At 37.8% G+C, this 24167-nt stretch overlaps 1 protein-coding gene across 1 annotated transcript in view; it reads right to left on the bottom strand.

Moving 5' to 3' along the window:
• The window catches only part of LOC139739950 (unconventional myosin-IXb-like), an 83058-nt gene that overhangs the window by 40806 nt on the left and 18085 nt on the right, over positions 1-24167 (bottom strand). The window contains 9 exon segments of the mRNA XM_071650549.1: positions 4126-4195; positions 5474-5666; positions 7416-7563; positions 8391-8512; positions 10009-10143; positions 12628-12744; positions 13526-13739; positions 16282-16382; positions 21905-22067. Coding sequence (XP_071506650.1) covers positions 4126-4195; positions 5474-5666; positions 7416-7563; positions 8391-8512; positions 10009-10143; positions 12628-12744; positions 13526-13739; positions 16282-16382; positions 21905-22067 — 1263 coding nt within the window.

Below are 24167 nucleotides of genomic sequence, written 5' to 3'. Positions count from 1 at the left end.
CATATACTTGCAAAGTGCATACCTGGCCTGGTATGCTATGTTATCGAAACAAAGTTAGTGTGTATACACATGTAAAGACAAACCACTCCGTGTACATTGTTTTGTGAGAATGTGCACCACAAAAATCTGATACCATTCGACATGCAGAGAGACATTTCTCAATATGGCACAGCTATTCGAGACTTAGTGGTGCAAAAATGATGCACGTGAGCATCGCATACATCTCCACGGTGCAGCCACCAAATAAACATGGAAGTGACAACAGCCAGTCTCGAGTACATCGGTGCAATAATGACGGTGCACAAGCGGCGCCACCGTATAAACGTAACGATGACAACCAATCACGACAAGGTGTCAATTTCTGTTGGTCAGCTTGCTTCATGTTAGAATGCTCTTGCACACAACACAATGAAGCATATTATGTTATACTCAACTCACAGCAACAGCGAGCATACCAAAATGCAGGATTTATTTGGGTATTTTTTTTTTTAAATCTGTTTTTCATTTTTTTAAGTACATGGTTGGGGAGGTTGGGGAGTGCTGAATGCTCTGGGATCGATGACAGTACTATGATCGGAGGGATTAGGACGGCAAGAATATACAATGTAATGGTGAGCATGCCCTGGATTTGACAACTCTGCGTGACACATGAACTCTCTGCTCAGACTCACTTGATGAGGGCCATTATGCGGTAACACCTAGAAGCCGTGTACAGGTTTCTGAGGGGAGGGGTTGGAAACAAGTGACTGGGGGTTAAAAGACTAACTGAAATCAAAAAGACACAGTGAGCGAACACGATAAGAGAAGTGATTTGGTGCATTTTGAAGCTTGCGTCAACTAGCACTTCTGTCAAGGATTGCTCTATTGTAAAAACATGATCAAATCACAGATAATCTGTATATGTGTTGTGACCGAAAAATCAACAGCAACAAGAAGTGCAGCTACTGTACAAGCTTGCTTGCACATGTGTACAGTTTGTCATAATGTCATACCATGTTATTCGCTTTCCAATATTGGTTCACTTATAAAGCACTGGCAAGTTTGCCTCTGGTAAAACTTCAAATTTATTGCTGCTACCAACACATTTACACAAACACATACGAATCTTTCTATGATCTCTTCCTTCAAAAACTTAAATGCAGTAGTTTAATACCAAAACAATTTTCACGTGACAGAACTGAATCACTCATAAAAGTGAAAGTACGTTTGTGTGTGCATCTAAAATGTCTTACAATATCAATTCTCACAAAAAGTCTGACTGTTGCAGTCTTCAAAAACAAGATTGATTTGGTAAGCTCTAGTATGATCAGCATATCTAGGCATGTACTCTAGAAATGTACGATACACAAATGTAGAGAGTACTGGTTTTATCTATCAACATCTTGAATCATCAACGACAAATACAAAAGCGTTGTACTTGTCTGTAGATTCACAGACGTTTCTAATGACCTTATGACCTTTGAATGGACCATGCTCCATCAAATGCCGATTTAAGATGGATTGTAAAGAGGGGTTTGGACGACTGCATTTTTATTTGAAACATTTGACTTCCATTCCGTACACCAAGGCAGGTGTGAAGTATGATAACGTCCAGGTTCTAGAGCCATAGGCCCCTGATCTGAATGGACAGGCAAGAAACTGTCTGTGTTTTCAACAGGAATGAAATCTGCAAGTTAAATACCCAAGAACTGAAACACAAGATATGTGAATGATATCCACTGAGCAAGTATCAAACTCTTATTCTACAATCAAGCACAAAAACAAGCTAATTATTTAAATACAGCAGAAGAGTTCTCCTTTATAAATACACACTGTTGAGAAAAAATCTTTGGCCAAATGACTTGGCTCACAATTCCAAAGAATATTGATTGATATCTTGTATAATCCCTTAGAGGAACTTTGAAAGGTTTTCCCCACCAAAGCTGTGCTATTAAAAGCATCTCTGCTGTATCTACATTTAAATGGGGCTTGATAGTAACTTTTTTCTTAGTGTCCTGTTTTTGGGCAACTAAAATCATTAAATTTGACATGTTTGTGGCCCGAAAAAGTGTAGTGATGCTGAATGAAAGGAAACATAGCAATTTAGTGTGAATCTGTAGTTGCCCAATCAGGCCACCAAAAGATATGCTTTTTTGGAAGCTTGGTGGCCTGACGTCGATTTTTAATGTCCTCAGGCCACCAGGCTACTGCTACAAGTGTCGAGCCCTGATTTGTATAACGTTGGTGTTTGAATCAATGCCATCTGAAACAACATTAAGTGATACATATTGTATGTATGTGTACTGTAGCTGCCTATTTTGATGATAAGGTGTTTCTTTTTCTTCTGAAAAAAAAAAGTATGAAAGAAAAAACAGTGAGACCTTACATATTGTATATAGTATCATTACATAACATCTGTCACATGTTTTTTAATAGTGTTTCTATCAAACTCTAAATTCTCTACAGCATTCTTGTGCCTTGGTGTAAGAGAAGAATAAAGGAGAGGATTGCAAGTGGCCTTTCTGACAGTGATAGTACGTTTCCTCTAAGTTTACTTACAGCGAAGCGCAGTGGTGAACACATCTAAACACAAGGGTTTAGAAAGTTGAGAGACGTGTAGTGTCGACATTGTAATTCAGCGGGTGACTTTACAGAGAGGTACAACTTTAGGGCAGAACACACTGTCAGTGTTGTGGAGTTATCCAACAAAAGCCAGTCACACATGACCTTAACCTAGGTGCCCACAACATCATTCACAGTAGAATTTGTTGGTATGGACTTTACAGAAATTTGAATGCAGTTTACAGACTACATCTGCTCAGTTTACCTCCACAGCTATGGACGACTCTTAAGGATTGAGGCAAGATTGCTCATATTCTCTGGGTGCACAGCCAATTCTTGAAACTGTTTGCATTTAATAGTGACTATTAAGTTGCCTGATGTTTCTCTGTACCACTGGTAAAGTTCCTGTGCACACTGTGGAAATCTGGCTGTGACAAGAGAACTGCCACATAGAAATTGCATTGAGGTAATATATTGTTATAAGCTAAAAGTGGTCATAAAGATACTGCAAGACTTCCCGACAGACATACTGCACATGATTTCATGCCCTGAAAATAACTACAAGGTAGTTAATGGGCATTTGCTATAAGTACTAGTAGTTTATGGGCATTTGCTATACATAGACTCTAAAGTAGATTCTACAGCACTATTATGGCAATTTCTGATTAAGGTATGCCAATAGTGTGATTTGGAAGCAAACTCTCTCGTCCATTTTGCCAGAATTTTGCAGTGGATTGTCCTTGGATTAGGGCATGTGTGACGAGTTTTGTGTGATAGGCAGATTGGATCGTAGGTAGAAAGCGAAAAAACATAATGGGGCAGTATTGCTTGGAGTGCACACGGTCAAAGGTCACAGGTTGTTACAGTTTAATTGCACCAAATCATAGGAAAAAAAAACTTTCATTGGTAACAAACAACAAAGAGTGGTTTTTAACGACCTGTTGTAAGGAAAAACATTAATATCACAAGAATGTGTCATATCATTAAAAACAAGAACTTTTTTTTTTAGTAGCTCACTTAAATGGCATGATCAATGACAATAATCAGATATAAAGAGGAGTTGTACATGAAAATTGTTATATTGACATATCTAAACCACAAACACAATATGAATAGATGTACATGTACATACGAATAATGTGAGACCATATTCCACGTAAATACCCACACAAATTCCACACAAAATTTATGATCAAGTCGTAGACTTTTGATTACTATCTTTGCTTCCTGCTAGTTATATTACAATGAAGACGTCTGAATTTTAATACTGCATTTTGACATAACGTTTATGAAGAAAGTGCATTTTTTTTCTTCTGGTTCCAAAAAAAGACACGTGGGTTTCTTTATTTGTGTGTGCATTTTATCTTGTCTTTATTCCTTCCTTTTTTTGAGTAGCATTTTTTAGACACTGATATACAGATTCACTTTACTTAAACACAATTCAACTTGCGGAATAAGTTAAATAAGATCTGGAATATATATATCACTGGGATTCCATTTTGTTTTTCTGTTTCAGTTGAAGTGTGAGGAAAGGCAATATGAAATAGAGAGTACATACAGTCATCTTGACCTGGATAGCCTTACCTCAAGACACTTTCATCCCTGCCATCAACAGACAGAGTGAGGTTTGGGGGCCTTTTCTTGCTCTTTCCATCTGGAGAACATGACAGCACATAAAACAAATCAAAGATTACACAAATTATGGCGTCAGTATTGTACTTTTTGATATGATTATGATGGTTTCTTTGTTCTGTTGAGTAATTCATGCTTCGAGTGAAAAGAACAGCTTCCCCAAATCCCCCCCCCCCCTGTCTGTCTCTCTGCAAAAATCACACATTGCTTGTTTTCCACTTGACAATCGAGAGAAAAGTTTGTCACCAATCAAATCTTGCATTTTTCATCATTCAAATTGCTACGTGTATATCTAACATTGGAGTATGAATGCGTAAAATCAAGCTGTCGTATGCAGGTCGTAGAACTGCCCTATATAAACTGACAACATAGGGTAGCCTACACAAAGAGATTGCCACAGTTGACTATGTTCCAACCACTGGAAAACGCACTGAATCACATACCAAGTCCTATCTTTACAGGATATACACCTTGTACAAACAATACTGAGTTAATCCGGCAACAGACAAATTCTTTTAAATGATGACTTGACCAGCAATAGATAGTTAACATACAACGGTACATCCAGTATCGATTTTGCTTTGACCAGCTACACAGTGGATAAGATCAAGGATGTGTACTCTGCCACCGACACTTGATGGGTTGGAATCAAGTAACACATCCTAAGTAACAAATTTGATCGTCTGTATCATAGTCAAAACTAATATTCCAATCTCATTCCCAGTATGCCACTACAGATAACTGACAGAATATGGCTTAACACAAGAATCATAATTTTGCAAGCATGTACACTGTACTACTCATATGTGAAGGAAGGAGAAGCTTGGAAAGACATAATTGACCCGATTCTTATATATATATATATATATATATATATATATATATATATATATATATATATATATATATATATAAAAGCACAGAGAGATACATTGTAGAGAGAAAGATAGATAGATAGATAGATAGATGGAGAGATAGATAGATAGATAGATACAGTAGATACATAGATAGATAGATAGACAGACAGACAGACAGACAGACAGACAAATAGATAGATAGATAGATAGATAGACATAGATAAATAGAAAGATAGATAGATAGAAACATAGATACAAAATTGTAGATACAGCTGTATATAGATACGTGTAGATTGATAGATGGTTAGAGAGAGGTGGAGGGGGGGGGGGGGGAGATGTATCATTACAAATTCAGAAAGGGCCACTGAAGTTGTTTAAGGGATACTGTGATACGAGTCTCAGAGCTGACTGGGTGCGACCAGAGAAAAATGTGAATGACTCACTGGCATCTTTCTGGACGTTGGTCCCAGCTGCCCGGAATGCGCTGACCGACCTGAAGAAGGCCCGCAGTATCGCCCACCTGAAGACCGCCACAGGATTCTTGCCGACCAGCTCCCCAACGAACGCCAGGCGGCTGTTCTTCAGCACCGACACAATGTCGTTCCGCATGAGGTCGGTGTTCTTCTCGCGAAAGTCCTGCATCGACGAAAGCGGGGCAAAGAAATATACTGGTGCTCTCGGTACCAAGTTCATAATGCCTTCAAGGTCCCCCAAGTCCCCCTCACAGCAATGTTATATATCATTAGGACTCAATCTACATGTATAATCTACATATTACTATAGCCTCAATGTTCACAGATACTCATAACAAATCCTACTTTAAGCCTTGTCTTCACAGACCCTATGAAAAGAGTGTTGCTAAAAAAAAACCAAACAATTAGACAATACATACAAATTCTTGGGTAGAAAATAATATCACACTAGGTCCATTACATTAATATTCATGCTTATTTGCATTTTAGTATTATCTAAATCTTCAGGAGTGGAAAATTGTGGGGGGGTTTCCTGAATCTATGGAACTAAAACAATCTGTCCAATAAGAATTACATACAGAACCTGAGACTGCAATCAATTTGGAAGAAAAGAAAATAGCGTTTCTTGACAAGAAAAAAAATACAAAGGTACTCCTCCTTATAAAAACTACCATAGTACAATGTATTTCAAAGGTAAAACATAGTTGCCAAATGACTGCAGAAACTGGCAATTTTCGCTCTAAAATAGAGACCCATGTATAGGAAATGTGTGAAATAATGCTGTGATAACACAATTTCAGTTGGCCAATGACCAAAATGTGAAATATTCCCCAAAAAAGGTACACCGGAAGTACTGGGATCTCAGAGCATTCCCGATCTTGGTGGCAGCGTGATTTTTTTTTAATCAAGCACATCAATTACAACGTATCAGACCATTGCAGCATGCAGCAGTATCCTATGATCCAGAGTGAATCACATTGGCAGCTTGTTAACTGCATGCAATTCAATACTACTTCTGGAGCACATTCCGATCATCATGTACCAGTAACCTTCTACCCACTAGTAAACAGGAAAGGCACTTCATGAATGAAGTCGGGTACATTAACATTTATTACATATTGTATTTCACACTTTTGATCTCAAAATACTAAAAAAAAACCTCATTATCTTGGTAAATCGCTGTTAGCCAGACAAGTTTCTTGGTAGTGCCTTTTGATTTATTGCGAGCAAATTTGAAATGGTGGCGAGGCGAATTTCGCACTATTTCAAGAACTATGTTTTAGCTTTAAAGGGGAAATCCAGTCCAAATATAAGTTAGTCTGATAAGAAAGAGTAAAATATTACGAGTTCAACCACGGTAAAATTTTGATCGAAATCAGGTGAAATATAAGGAAGTTATGACATTTTGAAGTTTCACTAATCTTTTAGGAAACAGTTCTTGATAACGGCCAATATGAATATGCATAAGGCAAATTGAGCGTGTCATACCCTCACAACTTGCCATATAGTTTGTACACAAAATTTTGGAATTTCCAATTTTTCATTTAAACAAATCCTGATATATCTACCTGATCACTATTCTGCAGTTATTCAACTAGGAATAACATCATGTTAATGTTAACTTCAATGACAGAAACATTGTATTTTTGTCATTTTTTTTTGTACACGATCAATGGAAAATTGTAAAGTTATGACATTACAACTCACTTGCATATCCATATCCACTGTACAAGAACTGTTTTGCAGAAATGAGCAAAACTTCAAAATTTCATAACTTCCTTATTTTTCATCTAATTTCAGTGAAATTTTTACCACTGGATTCGTAAGATTTTACTCTTTTTCATTAGACTAACTTATTTTAGGACTGGATTTCCTCATTCAAAGATAGGATTGTAAAACAAGGTAACCTCACCTTGATGTTGTATTTGACTTTCCCTGCATAGTGCTGGATAATGAATGCGTGCTCCTGGATAGGGACCTGCTGAAAATACTCGTTTCCTGTGTGCTCCTTGACGAACTTGTTCAGCAGGTTGCTACCATCTGTGTCTTTGGCTGGGAAGCTGGTTGGGAGGGTAACACAGGATGAGAAGTGATGATAACTGTTGTTGTTGTTGATGGTGTTGCCATGGTTGATGCTGTGGTTGTTGTCGATATTATTGTGATGTTCTGGTTGCTGTTGGTTGGTGGTGATCTTGATGTTGTTATTCCTGCTATAGGCGGTGATGAAGATGTTGTTGTGGTTGATGGAATGGTTGTTGATGTGGTTGTTGTTGTGGTTGTTGTTGTCGATATTATTGTGATGTTCTGGTTGCTGTTCGTTGGTGGTGATCTTGATGTTGTTATTCCTGCTATAGGCGGTGATGAAGATGTTGTTGTGGTTGATGGAATGGTTGTTGATGTGGTTGTTGCTGCTGCTGATGTTGTTGTTGTTGTTGTTGTCAGTGGCAATGATGATGATGGTGTTGGTGGTGGTGGTGGTTGTTCTTTTTTTTATTTTACGTCCATCATCATTCCTTAATATTATTAAATTTTTATTACAAGTCAGATCACAACCACCATCATGACCAACATCATCACGATCATCACCATGATAAATACCATTCCCATCATCGTATCACTATCATCATCATCGTCATAAGTCACATTAAAAAGCATGATTACCATACTACCTGGATGAATCGAAATCTACATTGATATAAGTCACATTGTCAATGAGAAATATCACAAACATAATAACACTAACAAAAAATGTTTATCATGTATCTTATTAGGAGCGCGCATTTACTATAAAGACAGCTGCCACGAGGCTCTTGATATGAGAATTCCCTATTAAAGCAGATACTCCGTCAAATGGGGATGCATATTGTTTGAAACCACGGCAACTCACTTGCAGTCATCGTCCAGAATGTGCATCAGCCCCGTGGGCCTCTTCTCGATCAGCAGGAGACATCCCGTGTTGTCGATGAACTCGATGTCCTTCCAGGCGATGCCTTCCCTCTTGTACTCCTCCTGTCATTGGGCCAAAACATCACACACACATATAATAGCAGGCTTTAGATCTGTGATGCAAACACTAAAGACAACACAGCCTCCCAGGTTTGACGATGGAAATAGCCTCGCATATGTTCAGAGCACCATTTTTTGCCTAATTAGCACCACTGCAGATCTTGTATCTTTTTATTTTGCATGTTTTGTTTGTTTATCTGTTATCACTTTTATTGTATTGCAAATGCCAAATGAATAAATAAATAAATAAATAATAATAATAATAATAATAATAATAATAATAATAATAATAATTATAATAATAATAATAATAATAATAATAATAATAATAATAATAATAATAATAATAATAATAATAATTATAATTATAATTATAATTATAACAATAATAATAATAACAATAATGATAATAATAATGATAATGATAATAATAATAATAATAAATATAAAGTTTATTATTAACTGTTATCAATGGTTGATGATCAAGCGGGCATCACAGCCTCATTATTACAAAATTCTATGGATTTCTTAAAATCCGCATGGCTCTGAACTGACAATGTACAAAAATACAATCAGCTACAAGAGAAGGAGAGATACAATGTACACTGTTGACTGATTGTCATCATCTCAATTTCATGTCACTTGACTGCTCAGAATTCCTCCAATGATCGTGAAATTTCTGGGTATTATTCAGATATTTGTGCCATGATATTTCTGATAAGGCACTGTCATTTGGGGGGAACAGTATGAGTTGAGAACAGAGTTGTCAATATGAGTTGAGAACAGAGTTGTCAGCTTAATTCTTGTACGCTCACCTCAAAACATATTCTTTGTGCCAGTGTAGTACTACAAACCCACGACCCTTTTTGTAAAGAACAAATACTTGCTGTCTGAATATATATGGGACTTGCTTGTATATGCAGAAATACTTCTTAATGTCAGTGTCGTTACAAATAATGCTCAGTGACATTTTTTTTTTCAAGAAAATTTCACATTCTACATGAGCAAGCACAATTGTACATAACCTCTAACATACATGTACACATGTTAATAAGGTTATCTATCAATTCATTTATCTATCAATCCATTCTCTCACTCATCTGTTCATGTATCCAAACATTTATCCATCTACCAATTTGCACTGAAACGTCAATCTATCTATCCATATAATCCTTCCTGATTCTAACCAACCACTCCTACCATTCACAAACCGATTCCAAATCTACAAGTGTATTCATCTATCTCTTCCACCATTATCCATTCATTATATTTTGCATTCATCATATCACTTGTCAATTCCACACTCTCCTACAGTTTGTATCTCTCCAGTCAACCAACTGACAATCATACTATCAACAAACTATCCATCTACAATGTACATCCTGTATCAATCCTTCTTTCAATCTGTTCTTCCTTTCTGTCATCCATCCGTCCATCTATCTATCCATCTTGTCCAATATTCACTTTCACTGTCATCTCTCTGATGCTATTAAACATACCTGTTCCAACTTGAACACATGCTGGTTGAAGTAGTACTGCAGATGCTCGTTGGCAAAGTTGATGCAGAACTGCTCAAAGCTGTTCCTCTGGAAGTCCTCAAACCCAAAGATGTCCAACACACCAATTGAGTTGCCCTGGCAACAGAAATGTGGAAGACAAATTGCACTTCACAGTCAAACTTGTCAGTCTGTTACCTTTTCACATCAAGAAAATATAGGAATTGACTTCCATGTACAAGAGATAATCATTATCTATCAATGTGCACTGCAAGTGCAAGCTGTGCCTTTAAGTGGACTTTTTTTCCTGTCAAAATCAAGTTACTAATAACTATAAATTTGCTTATATATTCTTTACAGATGAATGCTCTTTAATACCACTAAAAATAGTATTTCATGATTGATTTTAATTGTATCTATGGAAACCTTCATCACAGATATCAATTCTATAATACTACAGCATCTTGTAAGTGATTAATTCCTGTGAATATTTCATTACATTCAAGAGATATAATTCATAGTGAAATATAATCTTTTCCACTGCATCAAATACAGGAAAATAATCCTGGCTTTTAATTCTTCCTGATAGATTAGTGCTTCTCCCCCAACACCACAGCCTCCAATAGGGTGTCAGTTACACAGTTTCTTTTACACAATTACGAGAGATAACAGAGACAGAGAGAAAGAGAGAAAGAGAGCGATGGGGGTTAGAGCATGGGAGAGCTTTTGTTGAACATAAATTTTGTAATGCATAACAGTATGCATCCTTTCTTTGTATAATGGCTAACTTCCTCAGAAAAGAACAAGCAAACAAACAAAAGAGCACATCTCCAAACAAGGACAGCGGCAACCCAAAAATTATATGATCACAAAATCCACTGAGGGGGTGAGGGGGAGGGGTGTATAACCTTAGTGGTTTCCAAATAGTGGTCAATTACTGTGTTTTATGTGGACTGAGGTCAAACTGAAGAGTGACCAAACCTTTGGAACATTGAGGAAGGAAATGCTTTAATATGGCAATTCAACTGACCACTCAATGGCACACTTCGTCCTTGTGGAATTTTGGAATGTCCTCAACTCTGTGTGCATTAAAACCATAGAACTTTAACTCTCCCCCCCCCCCCAACTAACACACAAAAAGGTCATTAAAAAATAATTAATAGGTAGGAATAGGATACAAGGGACCTGAAGATGTAGCCTTCCTTGATACAAAATGAAGTAATAAATTTTTTCATTCACACTCCGTAACACTGTAGGCCTATCCCTTAAAATTTCTTTATGACACACTACGAAATTCAAGAACCACTACTACTACAGCAGGAAGTGGACTCTTTTAAAAACATGCACTCAAAAGAACAATGGCGTAACCATGACGACAGTAAGGCAAGTAAGCTGACCTCTCCAGAGTGACATACATGTGCTCTTCTGGTTGCGAGTGATGTACAAAATACTTTTGAGAACTATCACATTAGTTGACAATTCAAACCAACAATGCAGCAAGTTAGGATGTTCAATATTTTAAGGAGATTCCGTCTGAAAGGTTATTGTTTTGTTTGGCAGTGTAACATACACTGTATTTGCCCTGTGCATGATTGCCTTGGTTTGTGCTTTTGATTGTACATAATGTTGGCTGTTGCCTGATAAAAAGTTTTGAAAAAAAAAATCCCCTTTAATAGTATCATGACTATCAGAGGTGTAGTTGAGAATCACAACCTATTGGTAATTCCCTGCAACCCAGATCTTCTATCTCTCACAGAGGGGCCCTGATACTTAACCTGTTGTAAGACGAACTGACTTTCTGTAACACACATTTCCATTCACCCCAACCCCCAGAATAATCGGAACTAGTCTTCAACGGGTTAAATGATCATTTAAAAGAAAAAGGCGTCTAGTGTCTAAGCTTTATTCAAACCACACTGACACTTCCTAAGATTACAAAAGCATATGTTGTGGTACAAGTTCTCCAGTTTACCATCATCTCACATCATGTTATCTTTTCATGATTAACAATCACAAACTTTTGATTAATTTTTTGTATGTTTAATCAGTATAAACAGCATTAGGAGCTCTGTAACATCACAGTACAGTAGAGTACATTTATATAGTAGCTGCACTTTATGAATTTGTCTTATTATCATTATCATTTACTATTATCATTAACAATGGTGATTCACCAAAGGCAGACCGAGAGAGAAAAGAAAGAAATAAATCACAGAAATCATAGCACATGCAGTGAACTAAAAAATGCTGGGAAGAATTATAGACTTAAAGAAAAAAATAAATACACTATCAATAAAAAATAAACAAAATAACGGGCATGGAAATCAACTTTATGAATGATACCTAAAAGAAAAATATAAAAGCAAAGTAACAGCTCGAAAGTGAGTGACACTGAGGTACAAATTTTGATGAAAACAAAACAAAACAAAACAAATAGTTATTAAATTTCTACAGAATTAAACAGAAAGGCACAGAGGACAAAAACAATGACAGGTAAGAGTGACAAAATACCAAAAGAAGCGAAGAGGAAAGAAAGCAATAAAATAGGTAAATACGTTTGTACACATCCCAGAATCATCTCCTCCAGAATTGTGATTCAAAGGAGTCTTTTTCTTCGCTCACCTGATGTTCACCTTTGACCTCGTACCTCGACAGCAGCGCATAATTGACCTGGAGTACGATCCACTCGAAGAGAGCGCAGTACAGGCCTTTGGCAAGGGCATCACGGGTTGCTATGGCCTATTGGCAAAGACAGAATAGAACAGGGCTATAAAAACAAAAGACCAATATTGCATGATCTTCAAATCATGAGTGGATGAAATCTTGGCAGTTGAAATATTGATATTCCCTATCAACCTTGAAGGAAGATACAATGTATATTAAGAATGAATCATGCATATTTCTTCAAAGATATACTTTCGAATCAAAATTTTAATCTGAATTCATACCAACAAAATATACCATTCATAAATGCATCTACATTTCACTCATTTGAAGGCCTATATCTCTAGCATGAAGTTCAGTTGGAAAAATTTTCAATAGCTGAGCGCTGTGAAAGTCGTCAAAATGCACTGTGAAAATGCATCCACATTTTCAAATTCAAAATTGAATCAGAATTCATACCAACAAAATATACAAAGTACTTGTACCATTCGTAATTGCATCTACATTTCACACGTTTGAAGGCCCATATCTCTAGCACGAAGTTCAGTTGGAAACATTGTTAATAGTTCAGCACTGTGAAATCCATCAAAATGCACAGTGAAAATGCATCTACATTTTCAAATTCAAAATTTAATCAGAATTCATAACAACAAAATATGCAAAGTACTTGTACCATTCATAAATGCATCTACATTTCACACATATGAAGGCCCATATCTCTAGCATGAAGTTCAGTTGGAAACATTATTAATAGCTGAGTACCGTGAAATCCATCAACCTCACAAAATTATTTAACACTACGGTGACTCTTTATGGACATAAACCCTTTTTTCTTTACATGACAAATCAGACGTACCTCAGCCATGCGATATTGCACAAAGAACTGCTCCCCGCGAGCCACCGACCGCCTCTTGGTTAGCGCCACCATCAGGGTCTCCATGCGCACCTTCAGCAGGTCGGACACGACCTTCACAGTGGCAATGTTCTTGATGGTCACGTAATCCTGCTCCGTGGGCTTCCGAAAGTTGATGTTGCCGATGTGAAGGACTGCCGAGAGCACCGAAAATATCCTGTTGGGGGGGGGGGGGGAATAGATACACCATGAATTTACTTTAAAAATTACAGAATTACAAGATATATGTTGTTCTCCTATTTCCATGAATCCAATCACTATCAAATAAATACATTAAATTGGAAGACAAGTTTAGACCTTGATATCTCAACAAAGAATTTCTTAAGAATATGCTCTTTTTCATTTTGACCGAGATTTCTTTCATCATGAAATGAACACAAAACATGAAAGGTAGAATGTGATTCTGAGCTGGTACAAGTGTGAGTTGCAAAATACCTCAAATGCTAGAAGCATACATTTTACAATGCTATACCTTTAAGGACACGCAAGTCTGCTCAAGGGCATTGAAACCTTAAGCTGGAGTCATTGGACTTTCATCTCTATCACCTACTATATGATTACTTCCTCAATCTAACATATTCATTTAGAGATGAGCTTGATATTGACTGCGAACAGAAATGAATAGATACAATGTACAAATTTTGCACACAATTCCTTTTCAAAATGAAATCGACATAAAAAAAGTCTGATGCATCACCTAACAGAAAGAAAAGGCTGCAATTATGGCATTTGATCTTCATTTATACCCAAAGTTAAGTAACTGGTAACCTACATGTACCGTACCTTCAACACTCATCAATTCCAGCTTTCAATGTATATCATTGTTTGGAACATTTCAAAAAGCTTGCATGGAACATTTGTGAAAACCGTCACAAACAGATTTTACAGGTTGCATGTACCATCCCATCTCAAACAAATCCGAGCAAACCATTAAAGGTAAAGAAGAGTACAGACAATTTGTTAAGCTGTGTACACTCTGCAGTCAAATGGAAGATGTATTTATGTCGCCTGGGTTGACACATGTAAAGTGTCTTTGCTCCATTGTCACGTAATCACATTGCAAAGTACACAGAACTTGTATCAACTGACTCAGAATTGATCCCATGTATTATATCCAGGCTGGGATCTGCAGTGGCAAGAGTGTGTTGCAACTTGATAAAAGATTTCCAAGGGATTTAACACCAACGAGCAGCATGTGTCTGCTATCACTGTGGTGTGCTCTGCCAATTTTATAGTAATCTAATTGCTGTATCATTGTTCTCTACATCTAGCTACAACATGAATGATGTCATGCAACAGCTGATTTTCTGAGAATCCTGTATGAATTCAAGGATAATCAGGGGCAAAAAGAAAGAGAACAAAAACCCAACTGCAAAATCAATAGGCCAATAAAGAAACCACAACAGAGGCCTGTTCATGTGGCACAATGCCATTTCTGTATCCCCAAAACATGACAAAACATACGATACTGCAACGGATGCTCTTTCTACACTATTTGCTACAAAGTTCAAGGGCATGAGAGCAAAAGATAGAAAATGATAGAAAACAGTAGAAAACAAAAGTCTTTTTTTTTTCACAGGATATGACGAGCATATTGCAATGACTGCATGTAATTTCAAATGGGAAAAAAAATAAATGTACCACTTTTAATACAAACTGCATTTTTGAGATACAAGCAAACTATATCCGGTTCCTCCCAAAATCAACAACAACAACAGCTACAACAGAAGACCAGTAAATCTAGCGCTCCCCTGAGCAATGCACTTCACCTTTACGGCACTCCACACGATAAAGCAAACTCTTTAAAAAAAATCTTGAGAGTTTGGTGATTGCTGCAGGCCTTTTGAGCAATACCTTCCTAATTTTGGGTATTTGAGACCTGCCCTGGAACCCCAATGGGGCAGCGGCCACCACTCAGGCAAAGTAAAATCCCCTCCCCCCCCCCCCCCCCCCCCTGATTCCTGTCAAGTTTGGTCAAATGCAGGCATTAGTTTTCAAAAAGAAGAAGCTGAAAATGTAAAAAAGGTTTACACACGACAGACAGCAGACGACCCAACTTTGCAGATGCCAGATGGTTTATAATGATCACAATAGTGCACCTTGAGCCGTTTGGCCCAGGTGAGCTAAAGGCAAGAGATAAAGTACCCTTATTTCTTGTCTCATACCTATTGGCTTGATTTCAATCACAATTGTGAATTCAGTCCAACAGGTTAATATCTCACATCATAGGAACGTGGTCCATTTGAATTATAACAACGAGTGTTTGAATTTCACAACTTTCTAGGATGCTAAAATTTGGCCATATCATACCACAGTTTTCTCAGATTGTAAGTCTGTGACCCTTTTGTGATATAACATCACATTAAGAAAAAAAAAATATATATATACAATTGTATATATATATATATATATATATATATATATATATATATATATATATACATATATACACCAAATTTGCACACATGATGTACATGTACCTGTAATATTTTCAACTTTACACTTCAGACAACTTTAACAGCAAAATACACAGAAATTGTACAAATGAATATCATTAATGAGTTCACGGAATTAAATCTGATGACAACATCAGTAGGGTAAAGTAGTCATGAAAAATCTTATAATGTTCGATCCTAATTTTCCTTTGTCCTTTTTTTTCCCCATTCCTCTTTTGGGCTAGCCGAATGTTATCATCTTACCTTTTCATTGTTTCCTTGGAAAATCCAACCATCTCCATGGACTGCTTAAGACGTCCGAACTCGTAGGCCTCGTCTACGCCTTCCTGGGTGTAACATTTGCTCTGCAAGTCAGATGTGAAAAGCAGCTCGAAATTCTGAACCCACTCTAAAGAGGACTGAAATGACTCTTGGACTTTTTTCATTTTGTATTTTCTCTCTCTTTTTTTCTCTTTTTTTTGCAAAGTCATCAAAACAGTTATTTTGGGGGAGTGATTTTACATATTTTTTGAACTCTTACTTGCAGAAAGTAGGAAAAAACTGTAATACATCACTTTTGACAACATAAGCTTTCAGAGAATTACATCATGTCACCTGACACACAACGCAGAATCTCTATATATATATTCATTTATAGAATGCCCAATTCTTTTAAGCCCTTCCCTTGTCTGTTTACTTCAATTCCGCATACAGTACTTTTTTTAACTCTCATTTTTATATATTACCTGACATGGATGGAATAGTTCATATTTCAGGTTAAACTGTATAACTTCTATAAATGTGACCCGCTACAACAAAATGATCCGAAAGTCGGGTGAGGCCGATTATTTGAAAATTGCATGACACAATTTCCTAATCTTTCTGCTTTAAATTGATATATAACACATCTTATAAAAATAATCGGCTGTGGAGATATCGATGTTTAAAAGAGAGCATGTCGAGACGTCTGGGAAATCACTGTTTCGAGAAAAGCGCCCTAAAAGATCTCCTTGCGACGCAATCACGATCAAGGGACACGCAAGTCAGTATTCACCTCCGGACAATAGAAGGTAAGCCCTAGCAACCCCCGAAATGCTCATTCAAACACAGCGTCGGCGGTCTCCTCACCGACCAATCAGTGACCAGGATGCCAGGAGAAGCGGCTGGGCATAGCGCACCCTGCCAGCACGCACCAGTCGACTAGGCAGTGTGGGAGCTTCACGCTTCGGTTAGCGGCAAGCAGCAAACTGACCAATGAGATCGCTCTGGTCGTTGTTAGGGGCGGAGCCTATCTGCGGCCTTCAATCCAAATGTTCGAACCAGTTTATGCTTCGATGAAACGCCAAAAAACATGGCCCAGAAAAACGCTATTTTTTGGTCTTTCCTTTCATCATTTTGCTTCAAAATTTCGACAGACGATAGAAGACATGTCAGACTCTAATAATATGTCAAATTCAGAAAATCGTAAGTTTTGACCAATTTTGATGCTCTGACTTCAAACTCGATTTTCACGGCTTTGACCGTGCGCGACTTTAGGACCATTTTGTTGTAGCGGGTCACAAATGAAGTTAGCATAGCAATCAATCATACTAGATGTATATTTGCTTTATTCACAATTTTTTTTTTCAGAATTGTTACATCATTAACACATACCCCCCCCCCATCGCCCCCCCCCCCAAAAAAAAAAAAAAAAAAGACTAATGCATTGCAGAACTTTACCCTTTGATTATGGGAAATGGAAATGCCATACACTCACTCTATACTGTTCTATGGGGAATCTTCTGGAAAGCATAGGGACATTTTTAAAAATCAGATCAACATGCCTTTGTTTCTGCCTAAAATATAAAGTTGTATCTCATGAAACTGAAGGATAACAAGACATTTTACATTGCTGTAAAGAGGATGGGAAATTATAACCTATGTTTCGTAAACATATGAATGCTACACAAACATATTGTACACCCAGGAATCATACACAAACATACTTGAAACGCAAGTGAGTGCACGTGATCAACATGAAGATAGGGGAAAATGTAATGGAGTTTACAGCTGTATATCTTTTTTGTATCAGTAATTTACCATGTGCAACATCCACCAATAATTATAATGACACTTATTACACAGATAATTAAGGGGCCAGTGGGACAGATAAACTTAAGTTTTACCCTTCCTAATTTCAGGCAGCTATGGATATACAACCCTACCCAGCATTTTCCCATCATGCAAATAGTTAATAAGTTTCACCCATCCCACTTCATTCATCCACTGCAAAGAGCAGGGTGCTAATCCGGTGAAGTGGTCCCCCTAACCCACCAACACCAGAAAACAGGTAAATGATACTGACCCCTCATGGTTCGCCCCAGGTGACTAGCAATAGTCAGCAAACGGTATCAACCAAGCACATTATTGCGCCATACACTTCAATGAATAAAAAACCCATGTGTAGAAAATGGTCATGCTGCGATGTAGGCCTGCATGTACAATGTACATACTGTACATGTAGAAGATGTACACAGAGACTCCAACCCAAAGCACCTTCTGATCTGGAGATTCTCCCGCCTGAAACCCCTAGCAAACGGGAGACTCCAAGTTGATGTGTGCGAAGGGCGAAATTCCTAGGGTTCTAGATGCTCTCTGGTGCTATCTAAGGCTTATTTTTTTCAACATACAATAGCAATAAGTAAGAAATCCTTTCCAACGGGAGACACAGAGCCAGGACAGGAGAAATTAAATCTCAAACGGGAGAACAGGAGATTTTGCAAAAATGGGCTTTCGGCAGGAGATCTCCCGTCGAAAACAGGAGAGTTGGAGTCTCTGGGGAGGGAGCAATAGAGAGCGACAGAAAGGACAGACAGACACACACACAAATACATACATACACCTGTAGTCACAGCAGTAAATAACCACACTGTACAGAAAAGATGAGTAGAGAGAGAAAGAGTGAGAATGTCACACACTGACACACATTATTGTATGGCAAAGGAAGATGGAGAGAGAGGGGGGGGCGAGGGAGAGCAGGGAGGGAGGGAGAGAGAAATTATGAGCACGACGGTGAGGAATAACTGTTACACTGATGAGATCTGATGATAAATTTGTCATCTTTAATGGAATAATGACAGAACTCCATGTTTCATCAGCCCATTCTCTCTATGTCGGCCTTCACGCGAACGTATGGAGCAGAGCTAGCATCGGACGCAACCAAACACAAGAGCTCTGTTAGCAGTTTGCAGTCAAGCAGCCAGCCAGCAGGATACTCTCAATTAGGACATTATGCAAAACATGACTCCCCCCATGTCAACATTCTTCTAATTTGCTTTCAATTAAAGACAAGTTAAACACACCCTCTTGGGTAAAGCATCCACACAGCATGTCTTCATAATACATAAACTCTGTGTATATTACACACAGAGTTTCGGTAGCTACGCGTACAGTGTGCTGCCGTGCAGCTGCATGGGATTTACAGCCAGTGGCTTTGTTGTATATTTTGCATTTAAAATTTTGTGGAGTAGAATAATCTAAGCAAATCTACCCTTTTTTTCCTCTTTATAAACAAAATGCTCCCCCTAAAAGCACAACCTGCATATGCACTGAAAATTAGAGTCACGCTTGTAATCGACTCTGCTGCTTTATAGTCCATGTGGAATTATCATATTATATACACTGTCACTGATTATGAAGTGTTCAAAGGAATTGCAATACATAAGAAAGTGAATTCTCTTCTAAATCAGATGAAAACTTCTATTATTTTACAATACAGGAATTGTAACATATGAGATAAATTTGCATAACTTACGACAGTCTGAATGTAGGTACAGTGTATAATGATTACTTCATATGGACACCTCCTACTATTGATGATTATGTTTAAATATCACATTGCACACAAAATGCTATCTACTTACACGATCTCACAAAGAAATATTTTCTTCATGTTGTCATCAAATTTCTAAAATGAAAGCTATTTTCTAACAGGTGCTAAAAGACTACAGAAATTGCTGGCATGATTCCTTATCATGCATTAGCAATATCTTTTCCTGTTTTCCAGCAAAACATGTTATGTTATTTATTTTTTTATTTTTTTTTTTTTTAGCAAAACATATTATTATTAGAAGTTCTACTCAAGCATCACCACAGTCAAATGGCCACACATCTACTTAGACATGCATATTAACTTGATATTTATTCACAACTTCAAAACTTTTTGATGCCTTCAAACTAATCCTGCTTAAATCTTTATCTAACAAATTTCATTCAAAATCACCCATTTGATAAAGCCTCTATGATTTGAATTATAAATTTGCCACCATTGACCACAAGGTATTTGAAGGATTAAAAAAAAACAGTAGTTTATCGAGTGAAGATCTCTCATCAAGAAACATACAAAAAAGTATGAACATCATTTAACACCTACCCAAGTTCATTCTATATTAACCCATTGAGGACGGACTGATTTTGCTACAACACGCATTTCTCATAGACACCTGCCCAAGTATACTCGGAACTCGTCCTCAACGGGTTAATGAGCACATAAATTGTACCAGCTACATGTGACCTTTTGTTGGTAATGAAGAAGGGGGGGGGATACTAAGCAGTGGGAAGGTTGTTGGGGCTTGCTCCAGACGACGCATGACTTTCACTTTCATTATCATCACAAGTACATATCCTTGTATCAAAAGTTACAATGTAAGTGTTTCAACCACTGATCCTACCATATTCAGACCAAAGTGCTGGGGGGGGGGGGGGGGGGGGGGGACTACTTGTTTAAAGTGGCAGCTAACAAAATATTGACTGCTGTGAGGGTCACAGTGCAAATCACTATACCAGAGTACAGCTTACAACAAATTTTGGACAGTAGGCAACATAAAGGAGGTATCTCAAGATCACATACGAGGTACAATTGTACCTCCTTGGATTATGTGTATAACCTGCCTGGAGTTTTGTTGTTTGTGTGTACATGTTTTCTTAGGTTTTGGCAATGTCCTGGTCCAGCATGGAGTCAGAATCTACTTTGAGACTCATTAAAGGTAAAATTTGCCCCAAGGACAAGGATACAATGTGCTGCCCTCTCTACATAGCACTTGACAACAATCTATGTTACCATAATAGTAAAAAGATACTAAAAATGTAAAAAGAACTTCACTTAAAAAAAAAAAAACTCATAATTTGATGAAGAGCACTTGACTTTACTCTATCAGGAGGCACTAAGAATAAATGATATTTGCTTTTTTTATAGGTCTCTCAGTACCAATTTCAGGGAATATTCACTATTCATGAAGAAACTAAGTCCACATTATACACTCGGGGAAATTTCCCTTTCAATCATACCAATCAGAAACAGAATTTGGTTTGCAAATATGAGCTTTACAAGGCATAGAGTTGATGATTGGCAGCATATATCAGACGTGTGTCATTGGCTGCGTTTATCTAAAATTCTTCTGAGGCAGAATCACGATCCTAAACGCAATTGAGGAATTTTCAGGGGTTAGATAAACGCAACAGTGCTTTCAAACGTGTTTAGAAATGGCATTTTGAAACACGTTTGAGACCATGATTGCCATTCTGTGAGTAGATTGGAAAATGCAATGCCGTTTTGAAACGTGTTTATATCTCAAGGTCAAATCCGAGCTGTTTCAGGTTGTGCTCTCTACCCATTATTTGTGTGTGACTGATGAAGCATGTTTGGTGGTATGCAGTTGACCATTACTTCCCGGGTTGAACGGCGCAAAGTAGCTGTGCAGTGACAACACTCGAATCGCGATTGTTTGATGGTTAGATAAACGTGACACCCCCAAAATTGTGTTTCAAACCATGTTCGCAAACATCATTCCAAATGTGTTTTGAAACGTGATTTTCTCTCTCAAGTGTAATAGATAAATGCAGCCTTTACCTGGTTGAGATAGTAGTATTCCTTGGGGTCCTCCAGCCAGAGTGTTTCCCTCTCGGTGTCCGTGGCCCCCTTCAGGAGGTAGTAGAAGACGTGGTAGTTCCGCTCGTTGGTCGCCTGCGACACGACGCGAGACTTCTCCAGCAAGTACTGCTCAACGATGGCACTGAATGGGTGGGATTTACATCAGACCAAGATATGGGAATATGTAAGTCAATAGTTGCATGAAGGAAAAAAGGGAACGTTTGATATAATTTGCTGCCTATAATACTAAACTTAGCAAAGTCTTCAATAGTTGCATAAGTAACAAGACTTTCATTTTACTGGATATTTTACAGAGCACTGCAAATCAACAACTCATTTCATACATCGCAACCAATCGCATGTTTTATGTGGCTACCACATAGCTATGACCTGTAAAATGTGAGTACATTCTGGTAAACCATAGATGCATTTCAAGTCATTAATAACTAATAACTGCACTCATAAACAAAACCAAAAAAAAAAATGAACTGTAATGATACATTGTGAGAATAATACATGTAGTAACAAAACTTGCATACTAACCATTCTCTATTATGAATTCAGAGAAAAACAAGATCAAAATTGTCCACAGAATAACAGGAGGACATAAATGCCACAGACTATGCACGGCATTAAGCCCTTTTGGCTCTCAACTCTTGAAGGGGAAAACAGCAACAAACAAAATCCTCACAGCATTCATCCTCCAAATATCCTTGCCTAGAAACACATCAGATCCTCTAAATTCATTCCATCTTCTACAAATGTTAATGTCTTCCACAGGCCACATGGACCATTGTGGGAACAGGGAAGGTGGGAGCTGGTGGGAATGTGTATTTATGTATTCGACTAGACATGTATACAAATCTAGCCAATATTACAATATCAAGATAATACAAGGGACTGAAAGGGGTCTTAAGAGGAGACATTGTAAGCTGTTATTTCGCATACAGATATTATTTCGCAAATGAGGAGGTCACAGACATCTTCCCAAGATATTTTTTTCACGAATTGATAACCAGGCTATTGTGAGTGCACTATCACCCTAGTGCTAGGTAACATTTTCACAAGAATAGTGAATCACAAAATTCATGAAAATTAAACCCTCACGAAAATAAGAGCTTGTACAGTAGGGCTGCGTTCATGCCAAACTAGAATTGCGTTTCTAAACACGTTTAGTCGCTAAACGTGTTTAGTTGCGTTGCGTTCATGCGATTTTTCCATTTAAACGCGTTTCAAAACGCCGATCTGAAACGCGGAAAAAAGGGCGTTTTGAATCATGATTCTGCCAGAATCACGATCGCAGAAGCCGCATGAACGCAACCGTGATTTCAATCATGATTCTATGACGTCATTGTGCCCTGTGCGCATGCGTGTCTCATGGGGTATCCCACAACTTCTTGTTCTGTTCGCGCCCTTGTGTACTTCTTATGAATTGTGTGTTTCGGTACCATACTTGCATTTGTTGGTTTACATCAACGCCATACACCGATTCTATGCTAGTATCTAGCTGTTTTAATATAATAATACATGTAATTACTCTCCGATTGAGTTGATAATAGTAATCGCTACAGCGCTGTGTCTACCAAGGGAAACAATTGGAGAGACGAAGAATTACGATTTTTCGATCTGTGGGCAGAGCCTGAATGCAACAGCTTATTGGAAAGTATTCACCGAAATATAAACGTAAAGGCCTATAACAAACTGACAGATCAGTTGGCATAAGGTGGTCTGGCTCGAGTTGCAGAGACATGGTCAAACTGCGCAGTATGCTGCGCAATGGCAAAGAATGAGCAGGGCCAGAATCAGCGTTGCGAAAGCCCGCATGAACGCTCTTCCACTGAGACCGTGATTTGAAACGCCGTTTTGAATCATGATTCATGTTTGTGATTCTGGCTACGAAATTCGCATGAACGCGGCCTAAATAGAAACAATGTGTAGCATATTAATTAGCAAATCTTCAATAGTACATTAGATTTCTGGCAGGATTGCTAAATAATTACAAAAACCAAGACCCTGTGACATTTCAGTCTATTACACTATGCACAGAGACAGACTGGAGAGATGGTTGTGACAAATGTACTGAATAATGCACACTTTTTCTCTTTTTTTAGGATTTTCAGATCAAGAGGAAGCAAGCTCAGAATTCGATAGGGCAAAGAAAATAGTGACAGTGTACTTTTCACCTGTCTCACTGACTAATCAGTCGCTATCCTCATAAAATACACTACAACGGATGAACCAC

The sequence above is a fragment of the Diadema antillarum genome, unplaced genomic scaffold, assembly GCF_040938485.1.
Source record: "Diadema antillarum isolate AM-2024a unplaced genomic scaffold, OU_Dant_1.0 seq00000822_RagTag, whole genome shotgun sequence".
NCBI classification, from domain to species: domain Eukaryota; kingdom Metazoa; phylum Echinodermata; class Echinoidea; order Diadematoida; family Diadematidae; genus Diadema; species Diadema antillarum.
The sequence above is the reverse complement of the archived record's forward strand: the minus strand, read 5'-3'. Positions and strand labels throughout refer to the sequence as shown.